This window comes from Puma concolor, chromosome A3 (genome assembly GCF_028749965.1).
Source record: "Puma concolor isolate L17-30 chromosome A3, mPumCon1.1.hap2, whole genome shotgun sequence".
Taxonomy (NCBI): domain Eukaryota; kingdom Metazoa; phylum Chordata; class Mammalia; order Carnivora; family Felidae; genus Puma; species Puma concolor.
In genome coordinates, this window is record NC_141669.1 from 89,026,083 (window position 1) to 89,042,637 (window position 16,555).

The 16,555-nt window shown below is 37.3% G+C and overlaps 1 protein-coding gene across 2 annotated transcripts in view; it reads left to right on the plus strand.

The window, feature by feature from the left end:
- Positions 1 to 8,964, plus strand: part of GCC2 (GRIP and coiled-coil domain containing 2) — a 65,980-nt gene extending 57,016 nt beyond the window's left edge. For both annotated transcript variants that reach the window (XM_086701471.1, XM_025932020.2), the window contains exons 22-23: positions 1,663 to 1,864; positions 8,086 to 8,964. In XM_086701471.1, the coding sequence (XP_086557597.1) occupies positions 1,663 to 1,864; positions 8,086 to 8,156 (273 nt within the window). In that variant the 3' untranslated portion in view covers positions 8,157 to 8,964. The remainder of the gene's footprint in view (positions 1 to 1,662; positions 1,865 to 8,085) is intronic.
- Positions 8,965 to 16,555: the final 7,591 nt, after the last annotated feature.

Sequence of the window (16,555 nt, forward strand, 5' to 3'; positions counted from 1 at the left end):
CATTTACAAGTATGTGGATGGAACTAAGGGTATTATGCTAAGCAAAATTAGAGAAAGACAAATACCATATGACTTCATTCATATGAGGACTTTAAGACACAGAACAGGTGAACATAAGGGAACGTAAGCAAAAATAACATAAACAGGGAGGGGACAAAACATAAGAGACTCTTAAATATAGAGAACAAACAGAGGGTTACTGGAGGGGTTGTGGGAGGGGGGGATGGGCTAAATGGGTAAGGGGCATTAAGGAATCTACTCCTGAAATCATTGTTGCACTATATGCTAACTAATTTGGATGTAAATTAAAATTTTTTTTTTAATTTAAAAATTAAAATAAATAAATAAAAGCGACACTAGAAACACGTGGTAATAGATTGTGGTGCAGTTGAGTGTTACACAATGCACCCAGGCTCACTGCTAAGTCACTTCTCCAAAAATAGTCCTATTACTTATTGTGCAATTCTCATGAGCCAGGCCCTTGGCTTTACATAGACCATCTCATTTAATCCTCACATCACTGATGAGAGAAATGATTGAAGCTGATAAGTGGGGAGCAACATTGCAGCTCTTGTATGTCTGGAGAGCACATGGCTTCTGCCCTGTACATGCTTGTCCAAATAGGCTGTCCTTCGGTGGAGAGCCTCAGCTCTCCTTGTTCAGTTAACTGTTTTATACTGAGTTATTACATTATTCATAGTAAATTGTATATACTATGACATTCACTTCTAAATATTGTAATATGCATCTGTATAAAATAACATTTTCTACATATTCCAAACATTATCACATATAACAAATTGCTAACTAGCCCAATGAGTCTAAGTGACTATTCAAATGTTATATTTCCACAAATTTACATTCCTGAATGATTTCTTGGACCTTATTGTCACTTTTCAGAATGACCGTAGATTTTAGGACCAAGTTTGCTAACTTTCCTGGACTAACATAAAATGATGAAGTATAACTATTTTTGTCTGTTTCAACCCACAAATCTCCAAAGACTTTAACATTTTGCCATCTTTTCTATCACCCTTTGCCCCATTTTTTTGGTAATATCTTAGATCGTCTTATATTCCTTATATTTACTCTATCATGGACTTGGCTTTTGTTTTGGTGAAATGCTGTGCATCATGTAAACATAACTTCACTGTGGACACCGTGACTACCTGCAGTCTGTGAGCAGGGCAGGGAAGGGGTTTGTGGCCCTTGTTTTCAAACTCTGGCTTGCCCTCTTCACAGCATGTCTTATTCCACAGCCCTGAGCCCACTGGTTTACTTTCTGTAGAGAACAGGAGATGGAGGGAGCACCATAGTACCAACCTATGTAGGCTTTATATCAGTCCCCCATTTTCAGCCCCAATTTCCGTGCTCCTCTGTACTTCTGAGGCAGGAGCTTCTTGGTATTTTTGTGGAATCCATTGTGTCCTCCTGTCAGTGGTAGTTGGTAAGCTGCTGGACTGAGTCTTGTCCACTTTTTCTGTTTCTCATCTTTTAGGAATTTCTTGATATTTCTATCTGCTTTTTTTCTTTTCTCCTACTCTCTTTTAGTCATTTTTGGGGGGCATTTCAGCAGGAAGGGAAGAAAAGTGCATGTGTTCAGTCCACCATTTTTAACCCAAAGCTCCTAAAACCATTTTTAACTCATTTATTTAACATCAGCTCCTCAAAAGTGAAATAAGAAGACTGGAAAGAAATCAGGAACGAGAAAAGTCTGTAGCTAACCTGGAGTACTTGAAGAATGTCTTGCTCCAATTCATTTTCCTGAAACCAGGTAGTGAGAAAGAAAGACTGCTTCCTGTTATAGATACAATGCTGCAGCTCAGCCCTGAAGAAAAGGGAAAACTTGCTGCAATTGCTCAAGGTACGTGAAGGAAAGTATTAGAACTTCTGTTTCATAACTTACACTAAATGCTGGCCTTGTGGATGAGACTTTGTGTGTGCTCTTACAATCTTTTTCATGACACTATGACTTAAAATATGAGTTCTATCATATGTGTAACCTGTGACTAGATTTGAAAAGGTAACATTATGTAATTTTAAGATGCATCAAAATACAATACAGTGTTTAGTTAGATCTTTTGAATAGTGGACTTGTAATTCTAGCATTGAATTCTATCAAAGAATGTGGTTTTATTTTATATGATACTTTTTTTTTTTTTAACTTGTATTGGTTTAGTCTTTCTTGCTTCATGTCCACCTTTACCTCTTTTCCCCCAAAGAGTCTCAAGGCAACAATGATATGGCTCAACACTTGGTCCATATCATACCCAACAGTCCATTTCTTAAGGAACATTCAGCTTTAAAGCTGTCCTGTGTTTGCAGTTTAGATTTTCTATCAAATAGATTTAATACTGTGATTTCATTAACTCCTTTAAAATGATGCACATATAGCTGCTGTAGTTACCTGACTTAAGACTGCGTCTTAAGGATCATGGTTTAATTTTTGTTAGTTTCAAATGTTTTTATCACTGACCCTTTCAAGCATGCAGGCAGAATACTGTCATGTCCCTTATAGTTCTCAGTCATCTTTAACAGTTTTCAACTCATGGTCAGACTTCTTTTGACAGGGGAAGAGCAGAGCTAGAGATTTTAAAACAAGTTCCACACATCATATGATTTCCCCAGCAAATATTTGCTGTGTATTGGACCCCTCTGCTGTCTACACCAAGTTCACCCTCAGTGTTCCCATTATCACAGATGTCTTTCTACAGCATCCCAAATAGGGCTCACACACTGTATCTGGTTGATGTCCCTTAAGCTTTGTCTTCTTGTTATTATCTATAGCATTTCCATGTTCTTTTTTGTAGTATGTCGATTATTATTTGAAGAAACTGGTCATTTTCCTACAGAAGCTCAGTTCTGAATTTGGCACTTGGAGATAGCATTTAACTTGTTCCATTATTGCCTATAAATAGGAAGTTAGATCTCTGATTAGATCCAGGTGTAAATGGGTGGGGTGGGAAACAAAAAATACCTCATAGGTAATGTTGTATAATTTCTGAGACATCGTATCAGTAAGCGCAGAATGTCCAGTTGTCCCACTTTTGACTGGTTTACCTCATGTTGGTGCTCTTTAACATGTTCTTCTATTCCCTATAAGTCCTGATTAAACTGGTAATGCTGGAGAGTGGTGCTCAAAATTGAGCAGGTATCAGAATCATCTGGTGCAATGATTAAAACTCAGATTGCTGGACACCCCCCTCCCCACCAAGTTTCTGATTCAATAGATTCAAGAGTTCGCATTTTTAACAAGTTCCCAGATGATACTGATGCTCTGGGGACCTGGTCTGGTGACCATACCTTGAGAACCCCTGATCTAGAGGACTGATACGATTCGGGGTTTGTTGTTTGTTTGTTTGGTTGGTTGGTTTTGGTTTTGCAGAAATACTTCATACATAGTGCTGATTGTTTCTTTCAAAATGTTGTCTTACAATATATCTGAGTAATGATGAGGGAGGAAGATTCTCAAGTAACCTCAGTTCTGCTAATTGTAGGGCACATTACCTTAGCTACAATTGTATTTTTGTCACAAGAACCAAAATAAGAATACATAATGTACATTTTTTGTAATTTAGTTATCCTGATAATAAATTTGCTTTTATATATTACTTTTTGTTTATTCTACCAAAGTTAAAACTATTTTTTTCATTGTAAAATTAGCCAGGACTTTAGGAATGACATGTGTATTTTTAAATTAAAACATACTTCAATGAAATGATCTCAAAATACTTAGCATATCTAACAGTCTTTTTTAAGGCCCAGATATTTAATGTTATGTAGGTGTTACATTCAAGTGGCTCCTGTAAGTTGAGTGCCTGTTGATTAAAAGATCTCAAAGAGACTAACTTAAGGGTTCTGATAACACAGATGTTAGTGATCATCCCACAGGGTATATATAAGAAGCTCATTAGAAACCCAGAACTCTAATACAGGTTTTTTGCTAAGTCCCGTAAACGTATACGAAAATTCCCTAAACTACTATACGTTATAAAGATTATTCACTTATCTCTTATCTATGTGAACAAACAAAAGAAAACTTATAAAAATTGAATTAAAAACAGCTGTAGTCTGGCAGCAGCTAGAGATACAGCTTAAGCGAGAATTATTAAACTGGAAGATGGGTCAGAAGGAATCATTCAGAATTCAGCATGGAAACACAATGGAGGGAAAAAAAACCCAGAAAAGTAATAGATGTAGAGGATAGAATGAAGACATCTAACATATATTTAATAATTGAAGTTCTAGAAGGAGAGGACAGGAAAGAATGAGGTAGAGATGGTATTGAAGAGAGTGGCTAAAAATTTTTCAGAGCTGCTGAAGGACATCCCTCCACACATTTGAAAAATCTCAATACAATTTCAAGTAGGATAAATAAAAGGAAGTGTACCTCTTCACATAAAAGTGAAAATGCCCTCTAAAAGAATAGAGAAAAGTCTCAAAAGAAGACCCATTACCTCATTACCTTTAAAGGAGTGATAGGCTCACAGTGTACTTTTCCGTGACATTGGTGGAGTACTGTCTTTCACATGCTATAAGATATAAATGTGAACCTTGGGGCAGCTGGGTGGCTCAGTCAGTTAAGCGTCCAACTTCAGCTCAGGTCATGATGTTGCAGTTCATGAGTTCAAGCCCCACGTCAGGCTGTCTGCTGTCAGTGCAGAGTCAGCTTCCAATCCTCTGTTCACCTCTCTGCCCTTCCCCTGCTCCTGCGCATATGTGCACTCTCAAAAATAAACATTAAAAAAAAACAATAACTGAACCTTGAGAAAATATTTCTCAAGATCTTTTCTGATAGAAACTTCAAGAATTCACCTCCATTGGAAATGCTCAACTATGTACTTCATGTATAAGGAAAAGGTAAGTAGAAGGTCAGAGATACAAGAAGGAATGCCATGCACAGGAAACCTGTCACCACACTACGGAAAAGGGTCCTGGGCCCCATCAGCCAGACCAAGGACATTTACCAGGACTTGGAAACAATAGACCACGTTACAGATGTCCAGAGTACCAGAAGAGAGGGTCTAAGGGCTGCTCTTCCTGACAGTGAAAGGAATGGGACCATAAAAGCAAAGAACACAAGTACCTCTTGCCCCCTTCATCTCCTTTGAAGCAGGGTTTATACTCTGATTTTGTGTAGAGATTATACCAATATTTTTCATTCAGGTTGGTAATCACTAATGGATGTTGAAATTAATTTGGTGAATCACATACAGAACATTTTTTTTAATTGAGACAATGAGACAAACATCAGACTATCTTGAATCTGATAAGGGTAAGAATTGTTTCTTGAAGTTCCCTGGGTATATGTGTGAATGTTGGTTTCTGTCTGACTGTATCAGACAGATGTTTGCCTTTCTGTGCATCTGGGTCACAAATATTTGAGAAACATTAACTTAGGGGATAAAGTAGGCTTTCTACCTCTGACAGGTGATGTCCAACTCCTTGTAATAAGCACCCAATAAGGACCCAACTTGCCCCACGGGCAAGTGTCATTAGCTACTCAAAGCTGCCTGTCACATCTCTACATAAGGCAAAACAACACAAAGTGCTACGTTAGTCCCCAAACAAGTAACATGAAGAAATACTGCTCAGTAGCATAGGTTGTTGCTCTGCATGTGGTGCAAATGTTAACTCCCCTGCTTCCCTCATGTTGGATCCCAGCACCATTCACAGGCTGCGGATTTCTCTTCTTCTTGAGCCACAACTTGAGGTAAGCAGGTTGTTGGTCATATCGTGCTTCTCTTTGAAAGACTAGAATCTCAACTTGGCTGCTCAAGTAAGAGCAAAGTTTGCTTCTCTACATCTTTACTCCCCAACTAGGTTATAATTTGCAGAACTGTGTATTGTTCCTTACTGTACAGTGTTGCCAAAATCTAATACTTTATAGAAGTAAGTAAAGAGGAAAAATACCTAAAACTAATAGAAGAACCAATTTTACCTCAATTAAGAAAAAAAAAAAAAAAAAAGAAAAAGGCTAACAATTCAATAGGAAAAAAGGTGAAGACCGTGCAGCTTTTTTGATCATCTCCAGACTGGCAGGAAGAGAACACTCACATACTCACTGTACGGGCCTGATTTGGTTTGAAGAGGATGTAGAATTTTATCAGAAGAGAGTAATTACTCAGTGCAGGAGCAAATACACCCTATCTCAGCCTTTCTGTGGTCCTTGTTTACCAGAGAAGAACAGCTGCCCCAGGGGTGCCTGGGTGGCTTATTTGGTTGAGCAGCCGGCTTCAGCTTAGGTCATGATTTCACGGCTCGTGCGTTCGAGCCCCGCGTCAGGCTCTGTGCTGACAGCTCAGAGCCTGGAGCCTGCTTCGGATCTGTGTCTCCCTCTCTCTCTGCCCCTAACCCACTTGCATTCTGTCTCTGTCTCTCTCAAAAGTAAATAAACATTAAAAAAAAAAAAAAAAAACAGCTGCCCAGAACATTGTCTGCATGGGGCAGAGTCCTGCCAGATCTGAGACACAGATCAGGTCATGATCTCACATGACCTGTGAGATCCGGTCCCACGGCAGGATCTGTGCTGATGGCGTGGAGCCTGCTTGGGATTCTGTCTCTCCGTCTCTCTCTGCCCCTCCCCACTCCCCCTCTGTCTCTCTCTCTCTCTCTCTCTCTCTCTCAAAAATAAACATTTTTTAAAAGGTTAAATAATAATAAAATAAAGTTCCTCTATTTAAAATTTTGAAAATGCCTTTCTGCATGAGATCCACTTGTGATACATTATACATGCTTGAAAACACAGAAGAGCATCTGGGAGAGAGTATACTGAATTTAATAGTCATCACTTTTGGGGAGAAGTGGGAAGGTGGCAAAGGACATGTAATAAGAAGAGGGGTTCACTTTTTTTAAGGTTGTAAAACTTGCAAATCATACATATTAATATTCAAGTCATAGTAAGAAGACAACAATAAAGGAGGCCTTGTCTGAAATTTTCTTGGAAGCCCAGAATTTTTCTGAATTTTAAGACAGGATTTGTTTGTGTTGATCATAAAAAAGATAAAAGGAAACTAGAACACTCAATACAAAATGATATCCCCTGGGAAAAGTTTGGCATTTTTTTATAAAGTTAAACATGCTTACTGTATAATAACAATCCCACTCAGAGGTATTTATCCAAGAGAAATGAAAGCCTTTGTTCACACAACAAACTGCACAAACCTAACCACTGAATGATACACTTTAAAAGGGTGAATCTTATGGTATGCAGATCATTTCTCAATAAATGTTAAAATTAAAAACCCATGCACAAACGTTTTTAGCAGTTTTATTTTAAATTGGAAAAAAATAGAAACAGCTCAGATATCCTTCACTGGTAAATGAATAAAACAAACTAGTCTGGTACAGCCACACAGAGGAATCTACTCAGCAGTAAAAAGGAATGAACTACTGATACACACGGAACATGGACAATTATCAAATGCATCCTCCTAAGTGAAAGGAACTAAACTCCAAAGATACACAATGTAATTAAATTTATGACTTTCTAGAAAAGGCAAAAAGGTAGGGATGGTGGTGTTATACCTAAAAAGGATGAATTTTACCATGAGTAAATTATACCTCAGTGTATTTGATTTTAAAATGATTACAGGGTGCGTGGGTGGCTTGGTCGGTTAAGCGTCCGACTTCGGCTCAGGTCATGATCTCATGGTCCGTGAGTTCAAGCCCCGCGTCGGGCTCTGTGCTGACAGCTCAGAGCCTGGAGCCTGTTTCAGATTCTGTGTCTCCCTCTCTCTCTGCCCCTCCCCTGTTCATGCTCTGTCTCTCTGTGTCTCAAAAATAAATAAACGTTAAAAAAAATTTTTTTAATGATTAAAAACAATGATTTTTTGTTTGTCTTGGTTTCATTTTGAGGTTTACCACAAAACTATTGGGTTTAGATTCTAAGTTATGTAAGGCTTCTGTTTTAAAAGAATGTAAAAATTCCCCTTATTGTCAATAATACTTAGTTGTGCTGGGGAGTTTATTTTGGAATTGTCTAATGGAGAAAGCAAATACTGAAAGTTCAAGAACATACTTGTAATGTCAAAGTATGGTATGAAAAGATTAATGCCTTTTTTTTTCTTTTTTAACTTTCCAAAGGTGAGGAAGAAAATGCTTCCCGTTCCTCTGGCTGGGCATCCTATCTGCATAGTTGGTCTGGACTTCGATAGATTGACAGGAAAACATTATTTATTTACCAAATAGAACCCATTTGGCAAAAAAGTTTCACATACATTGCTGTCATTCTTTTGTCCAATAGTGTGTGTATATATTCACATCTACATATATTTATACATATCTATGTCAGATGTATTTTAAAAGTCTCTGCTTGAAGTAAAAGTATGAAGTAAGTACAGCAGCCTGAAGTGTTGATACTAGTCCACAGCCCTTTGACTCTGTGACCTCCCATGTGTGCTACCAGATGAAAACACCAAGAACGAAGTCACTCCCTTCTTCTGTAGAACCTCAGGACCCGCCTGTTTCTGGGCAGTACTGTGAATTTTGAAGTTAAATTTTGGTACAGTACCAACTGGAATTTAGGTTTTTAAAATAATGTTACAAGACTGTTTATTGCAAGATCAGACTTGCAGATGGATTATTATTATAAATTGTTAAAGAAAACTTGTTAATTAGAATATGAAGGAAAATACTTTATTGGTAAAGTTGACATGTTTATTAAGAGATTATAAAGCAAATATGTGCAGTTAATTATGAAACTAAAATACAGTTTAATTACTTTAAAATGAACTGTCCTTTTTTTCCTCTAAAGTATATTATCTCAAAACTCATTATGTTGTTAGAGACTCTACTGTTGGCTGGTGTGACACGGAACATGAACGTAGGGGACCAAGCTCATTACCTCGGGGTGATTTCATGATGTCTCTCCAGGCTCTTGAGGGGACTCATCCACTTTTAAGCCATGAATCTGTTTTGAGAATTCTTTCCATCTCCCCTAGTAAAAACTTATCAACACATTGACTCTGTCATTAGCATTGTATCTAATATGAGAGTGGTGCTTCCCGTGGCCCAGCAGACATGCCATTCCATGAACTCCATCACAAGGAGCTTCAGGAAGACACCTTAGAGGCCGGGGTCATGGTTCCACAGGTCTTGTGAATAACTTTAGCTGATGGTGGTACCTGCCTTTGATTCCTCTGAGTATATTTTATAGACTAGATCAAAATTGTGTTCCTAAATCATAAATTTGAGAATTCCATTTTTAATATTTATTTGATGGAAAAATCACCACACAGTATGCTCTGTAAAGTTCTCTTAAGCCTTCCAATTTATACCCTAATTTTCAGTCTCAGCTGGTGAACTGACTTTATATTTTGGTTACTCAGAACATTTGTTTCCAATTTAACTGAAATTTGCTGCTGACATGTTGAGTTTGTTCTTTAAAGAATATCTCCTATTTCTGTCTTTCCTCCTGTTTTAGAAGAACAGACTTAACTAGTGAATGTATTAATGAAAATGCATCCATTTCAGAGCTGACTTTAAAAGTTTAGCTTTTTTACTTTATGAACTGTGAAGATGTGTATGCCAGCAGCATACTATGTAACTACTAGTATTTAAATAAATTTCACTTTAAGTCTAGGCCTTTTTGAAGTCTATATAAACTTGTTTTGAAATACAGTCGCTGCTTATGAATGTAATAACAAAAATACCTTTTTGCATGATAAAAAAATTATTACTTTGATTACAAAAGTGATATTCTTTCATGGCTTCAGCAATGAGAGGAAATGTAATGATTATTTTAATATTTCTATTAAATATATTTAACTGCATATTGTATTTTTATGCCTACTCTTTTTCTGTTAGACACTGTCTCTTTGGGGTTTTTTAGTCCATGAATTGGCATTGCAAATTCCTTCACTGCTTTCTTCAGACAGTTGGGACCTAGAATGTCATTTGCTTGAGAGAACTGACATTTTGGTGCATAAAGTGTAGCCATGATGCCTTCCATGTCTGACATCTACCTTCCAGCTGGATCCGGGAGCCACATTTAGCCTTACTTTGGGCACCTCTCAAGTTCCAGCCTCCTCTGTGATGTAGGCCTCTCTTGTATACAGTGAGATTTGCTTATGCTCCAAACTGTGTAAGATCAAGAATTATATTCCTTTAAACAAACTTTCACAATTACATTCCTTTAAACAAACTTTGGCAGAAGTGTAATTGAATTGCTTACTAGCAAAGCTAAGGCTTGGAAAGGCATGCAGCGTTTTGTGTTCTTTTTAAGCCCCATGTTAGCTAATGATGTCACTGGAAATACATAGTATTGAGGAATGTGAAATTTCCAATAAAGACACAATTTGGTATTTGGTGACACAAAAAAAGTACTCGTACTATGAGTAAGTTGGAATGTAGGTTGCAATTTGGTTTAAGACTATTCTGTTTTGATTTGGTTATCTGAAAATCAGCTATTATTTCAAAATGAATATACACTAGGTAAAACAACCTGATACAACTTTGCAGGTGTCTTTGAGCTAATTTTTACCCATGAGTGTTAAAAAGGATTTGGTTATTTATGCATAAGTTATATATAGCAGAAAAATCTTTTCCTCCTGCATTCAAAATGTGATTACATGGCCTTCAAATTGTTACTTTAAAAAAAATAGCAAGGTGCATATGAATAGAACACTGAATATTGTTCAATATTAATATGGTGAAGAAATAAGATTTCAGTTTCAATAATGTAGATGACCACCCCAGCTTCCCTTTGAGGTGAGCTCACTTAGAACCCATAGTGGTTAACACTCCAAATGTCTGCCTAGACTTGAAGACGACAATCCTTTCCACCCCTGCCTCTCACTGGGAACTTTTGCCCCACCACCATACCAGGAGGCAACCATAGGCCCAACCAGAATCAACTGAACCAAGCACAGAGCCCTAACCCAGGCGAAATTGATTAGATTCAATGATGTGGATTTGGTACTACAGAGTCAAGTCCGCATTTCTGTGTAACTCAAATTATGACAAAGACAGGAGCCCTGGGAGGCCCAGAAAGAGCAAGGAAAGCTCACCTAGAAAGCACAAAGAAGGCTAAGCTGACAGGCAGAGGTAATACATAAGGGGTGAGAATGTTGGGAGACTTCAATTCTGCTCTAATACCTGAGACACGTATAGTGGATTCTAGACCATGTCCCTGCATCCTCAGCAAACTTCTACATGTGCTTCGAGAGTGACTATCAGGTGTCTGGAACACAGTGCAGTGACGAGAGGAGAAACTCTACACTTAGATCTGGACAGAATGTCCACTTTACTACTGACTGGCTCGGGGCCCATTCTTGACAGTTCCGACACCCCATCTGTTTATCTGCAAGAAGAAGACAACAAATTACACAATCGTGAGTTATTAAATGACATAATCACCCCAGCACAGAGTGGGCACTCCAATGTTAATTCCCCCTTTTGGAAGTTATCTTCCTACTTCCTCAACTTGCAAAAAGGTTTACCAATTCACTTTTCTTTTTGTGCCCAGTCCTTACTTAAGTGCACGGCACATTAACACTAAAGTGTGCTTAATGAGTAAGTTATTTAATTAATCAACAAGTGAATGTAACATTTACCTGCGCATGCCTGTAATAATCACCTCTTGCTTGGGGCACCTGGATGACTCAGTTGGTTAAGCATCTGACTTTGGCTCAGGTCATGATCTCACAGTTCATGAGTTTGAGCCCTGTGTCGGCTCTGCTCACCGCTAAGAGCCTGGAGCCTGCTTTGAATTCTGTGTCTCCCTCTCTCTCTGCCCCTTCCCCGTTCGTGCTCTGTCTCTCTCTCTTTCTCAAAAATAAACATTAAAAAAATTTTTTAATAAAAAAAATAATCACCTCTTGCTTTTTAGGAGCACCTAAAGGAAATATGTTTAATTTGTTTAGTTTTGATGATGAGTCTGTGTTTTAAAAGAATTACTTTTAAAACATGATGAAATATTTACAGTTGAAATCATATTTGATCCAAAGTATTATGGGAGAAGAGTGGGTGAGGGTGGCAGTGAAAGAGGATTGACAATGAGTTGAAAGTTGTTTTCTTATCTACTCATTTTCACTCAATGCACTCCATAAGCATACATCTTTTTTTTTTCTGACATCACTTATACATTGTGTTTTGGTTTTTACACATTTGTTGAGATATAATTTACATATCATAAAATTCCCTTGTTGAAAGTGTACAATTCAATGGTTTTAGTACAGTTACAGGGTTGCAAAATCATCCCCATAATCTGAGTTTAGAAATTTTTATTACCCCCTAAAAGGAACTACCTGCCCATTTGCAGTCACTCCTCCATTAGCCTACTTCAGTCCTTGACAACACTAATCTACTTCCTATCAAGTTGCCTATGATAGGCTTTTCATATAAATAGAATCATGTGTGTGATCTTCTGTGACTGACTTCTTTCACTTGGCATAATGTTTTCAAGGTCCTCTGCATTGTAGCATGCATCATCCCTTTTACTGCTGAAAACTAATCCCTTCTATGACATGTTATGTTTTATATATTCATCAGTTGGTAGGCATTTGAGTATTTCCAACTTCTAGCTATTAAGCATATTGCTGCTATGAAAATTTGCATACAAGATTTTGTGTGGATATGTTTTCAGTTCTCTTGGGTACATGTACATAGCTTGGAGTGGAACTTTTTGCATCATATAGTAACTGTATGTTTATTTGTAGAACTGCCAAACTTTTCTAAAGGACTACTCCACTTTACAATCCCACCAACAAGGTATGGATTCATTTTCCCCACATCTTCATCAAAACTTATCTTTTTGATTATAGCCATCCTAGTGGATATGAAGTGATATCTCACTGTGGTTTGATTTATATTTCCCTAATGACTAATGACGTTAAAAGTGTGTTTCAGGGCACCTAAGTGGCTCAGTCGGTTATGCATCCAGCTCCTGATTTCGCCTTAGTTCATGATCTTAAGGTTCATGAGATAGACCCCTGCATTGGGCTTTGTGCTGACAGTGCAGAGCCTGCTTGGGATTCTCATTCTCTCTCTCTCTCTCTCTCTCTCAGAATAAATAAATAATTTTTTTTTAAAAAGTGTGTTCCATGTGCTTTGTATTTCTTCTTCGGAAAAATGTCCTGTTTCAATTATTTGCCCATTTTAAAAATTGGATGATTTGTCTTTTTATTATTTAATTGTAAGTGTTCTTTACATACAACTTTATGTGATATACAGTTTTGGACATAAATCTCTTATCAGACATATGATTTGCAAATATTTCCCACCATTCTGTGGTTTGTCTTTTTACTTTCTCGATGACTCATTTGCAGCACAAAAGTTTCATTTTGATGAAGTCTCAATTTACCTACTTTTTGCTTATCCCCTTTACTTTTGATGTCAGATCCAAACTTCATTGCTTAATCCAACAATTACAAAGATTTATTCCTATGTTTTCTTAAAAAAGTGTTCTAGTTTTAGCTCTTACATTTAGGTCTCTGATTCGCTTTGAGTTAATCTTTTTAATATGATACAGGAAGGAGTCCAACTTCATTCTTTTGCATGTTGTCATCCATTTGTCCCAGCACTATTTATTGAAAACTTGGTCCTTTCCCTATTGAATTGTCATGGCACCTTTGTTGAAAATCATTTGCCATAAAAGTAAGGGTTTGTATCTTAACTCTCAGTTCTAGTTCCTTGACCTGTATGTCTGCAGCTAGACCAGTCCCACACAGTCTTGATTATTGCAGCTCTTTAGTAAGATTGAAAGGGGGAAGTGTGTTTCCTCAAAATTTTACTCTTTCTTTTCAAGATTTTTTGTCTCTTCCAGATCCTTTGCATTTCCATATGAACTTTAGGATCAGCTTGTCTGTTCTGCAAAAACACAAATTGGGATTTTGATGGGGTTTATGTTGAGTCTATAAATCAATTTGGGAAATATTGCCTTCTTAACAATATTTAGTCTTCCAACCCATGAACATAGGGTATCTTTCCATTTCTTTGGATTTGCTTTAATTTCTTTTGACAATATTTTGTAGTTTTCAGTATACAAGTCTTGCATTTAAATGTTAAATTTATACCTAAATACTTCATTCCTTTTGATGCTATTGTAAATTGAATTGTTTTCTTAATTTCATTTTTGGATTGTTCATTGCTTATATATAGAAATCTAATTGATTTTCTGCATGCTGATCTATCCTGTAACCACACTGAATTCTTTATTAGTTCCAGTAGCTATCTGTATGTGGATTCCACAGGAATATAGGTAACTATATTCCATAGATCATGTCATACGCAAATAAAGATAGTTTTACCCCTTCCTTTCCTATTTTGATGCCTTTATTTATTTTTTCCTGCCTAATCACCTGTCTAGATACTCTAGCACAATGTCAAAGTGAAGTGACAAAAGAGGCCATCCCTATCGTCCTGATGTTCAGAGGAAAGCATGCAGTCTTTCACCATTAAGTAGGATGTCAGCTGTGAGACTTTCATAGATGCCTTGTATCGGATTGAGAAAGTTTATTTCTATTCCTAGTTTGTTGAGTGATTGATCATGAAAGACTATTGGGTTTTGTCAAATAGTTTTTCAGTCTCTTTTGAGATAATCATGAGGGTTTGTCTTTTGTTCTATTAATATGGTATATTATTACATGGATTGGCTTTTGGATATTAAACTAACCTTACATTCCTTGAAATAAGAGTTGAGATTTGAAACTTAATAATGGAGGCTGGAGTATATATAGTAGTATTCTCACCATTTTTGTATGTGTTTGAAATTTTCCATAACAAAAAGTTACTAAAAATTTAAGAGTCCTTTAATTTGTCTGTTTTTTCTTTGTTCGTTCATTTGTTTTTGTTTTTAAATTCCACATATGAGTGAAATCATATGGGACTTTTTTCCTCTTATTTCACCAAGCATAATACCTTCTAGGTCTATCCATGTTGTTGCAAATGGCAAGATCTCATTTTTTTTTTATGCCTGAGGAATATTCCAGTGTGTGTGTGTGTGTGTGTGTGTGTGTGTGTGTGTGTGACATCTCCTTTATTCATTTGTGGATGAACACTTTGGTTGCTTCCATATCTTGGCCAATGTAAATAATGCTGTAGTAACCACAGAGATGTAGAGAACAAACTGATGGTTATCAGAGAGGAGGTGGGAGGGGGTATTGGTTGAAACAGGTGATAGGGAATAAAGAGTACACTTACAATGATGAGCACTGAGTAATGTATAGAATTGTTGAATCATTGTATTATGCACCTGAAACTGATATAACACTGTTTGTTGGTTATATTTCAATTTTTAAAAACTTTTTTAAATGTTTAAGTTACTAAAAATTGAATAAAGAGTAGAAAGTTCTTAGAGAATTAGTGAAATGTAAGTAGGAGACTAGGAAAGCGGGGGGAGTCAATGTTAACCTTAGGAAACACTAAAAGGTGAATGACAAAGAAGATATAGTCATAGTACACTTTTGGCTCACTGGATAACAATATAAAGTCAAAACACTATTTGCAAAATATTAGAATGTTATATTGGAAGAATGGGTATGGGTGAAATGAGGAGACACAAAGTTCCTAAATTCCCACCTCATGTAAAAGCAAATCAAAAAGATAAAAAATGGGACACCTAGGTGGCTCAGTCAGTTAAGCATCTGACTCTTGACATCAGCTCGGTCATGACCTCATGGTTTGTGAATTCAAGCCCCCCATTGGGCTCTGACCTGACACTGTGGAGCCTACAATTCTCTCTCTCTCTCTCTCTCTCTCTCTCTGCCCCTCTCCTGCTCTCAAAATTAATAAAAATAAACCTAAAAATCATAAAAAATGGATTTAACAAATCCATATATTATTTAGAAATATGAAGGTAAATAGGAAGAGAAAAGTTGAAAGAGGTAAAAGTAGTACTTTTGGAGAGAGGGCCTTGGGTCAGAAAAGTAGAGCAAGGGATTCATGTTTTTCTTTTATAATCCTTTAAAATAAAACAAGTAGGGGCGCCTGGGTGGCGCAGTCGGTTAAGCGTCCGACTTCAGCCAGGTCACGATCTCGCGGTCCGTGAGTTCGAGCCCCGCGTGGGGCTCTGGGCTGATGGCTCAGAACCTGGAGCCTGTTTCTGATTCTGTGTCTCCCTCTCTCTCTGCCCCTCCCCCGTTCATGCTCTGTCTCTCTGTGTCCCAAAAATAAATAAACGTTGAAAAAAAAAATTTAAAATAAAACAAGTAAATATTACATTTACATAATGAACAGGAATCCAAAGATACCAGAGATATTGCTCTAACACACATAGTTATAGACTGAATTGTGCCCCCCTCAAATCCACATGTGGAAGCCCTCCCCCACAATGTGACTGTATATGGAGATGAGGCCTGTAAAGAGGTAAGCTTAAATGAAGTATAAAGGTGGAAACCTAATCCAATAGGATGGGCGTCCTTATAGGAAGAGGAACAGACGGGGGTTCACTCTCCTTCTCCCTGCGTTTACACACCAAGGAAAGACCAGGTGACGACATAGTGAAAAGGTGGCTGTCTACAAGCGAGGAGGAATGCTCTCACCAGAAACCAAATCAGCCAGAACCTTGAGCTTGGACTTCTGCCCTCTAGAACTGTGAGAAAATAGATTTCTGTTG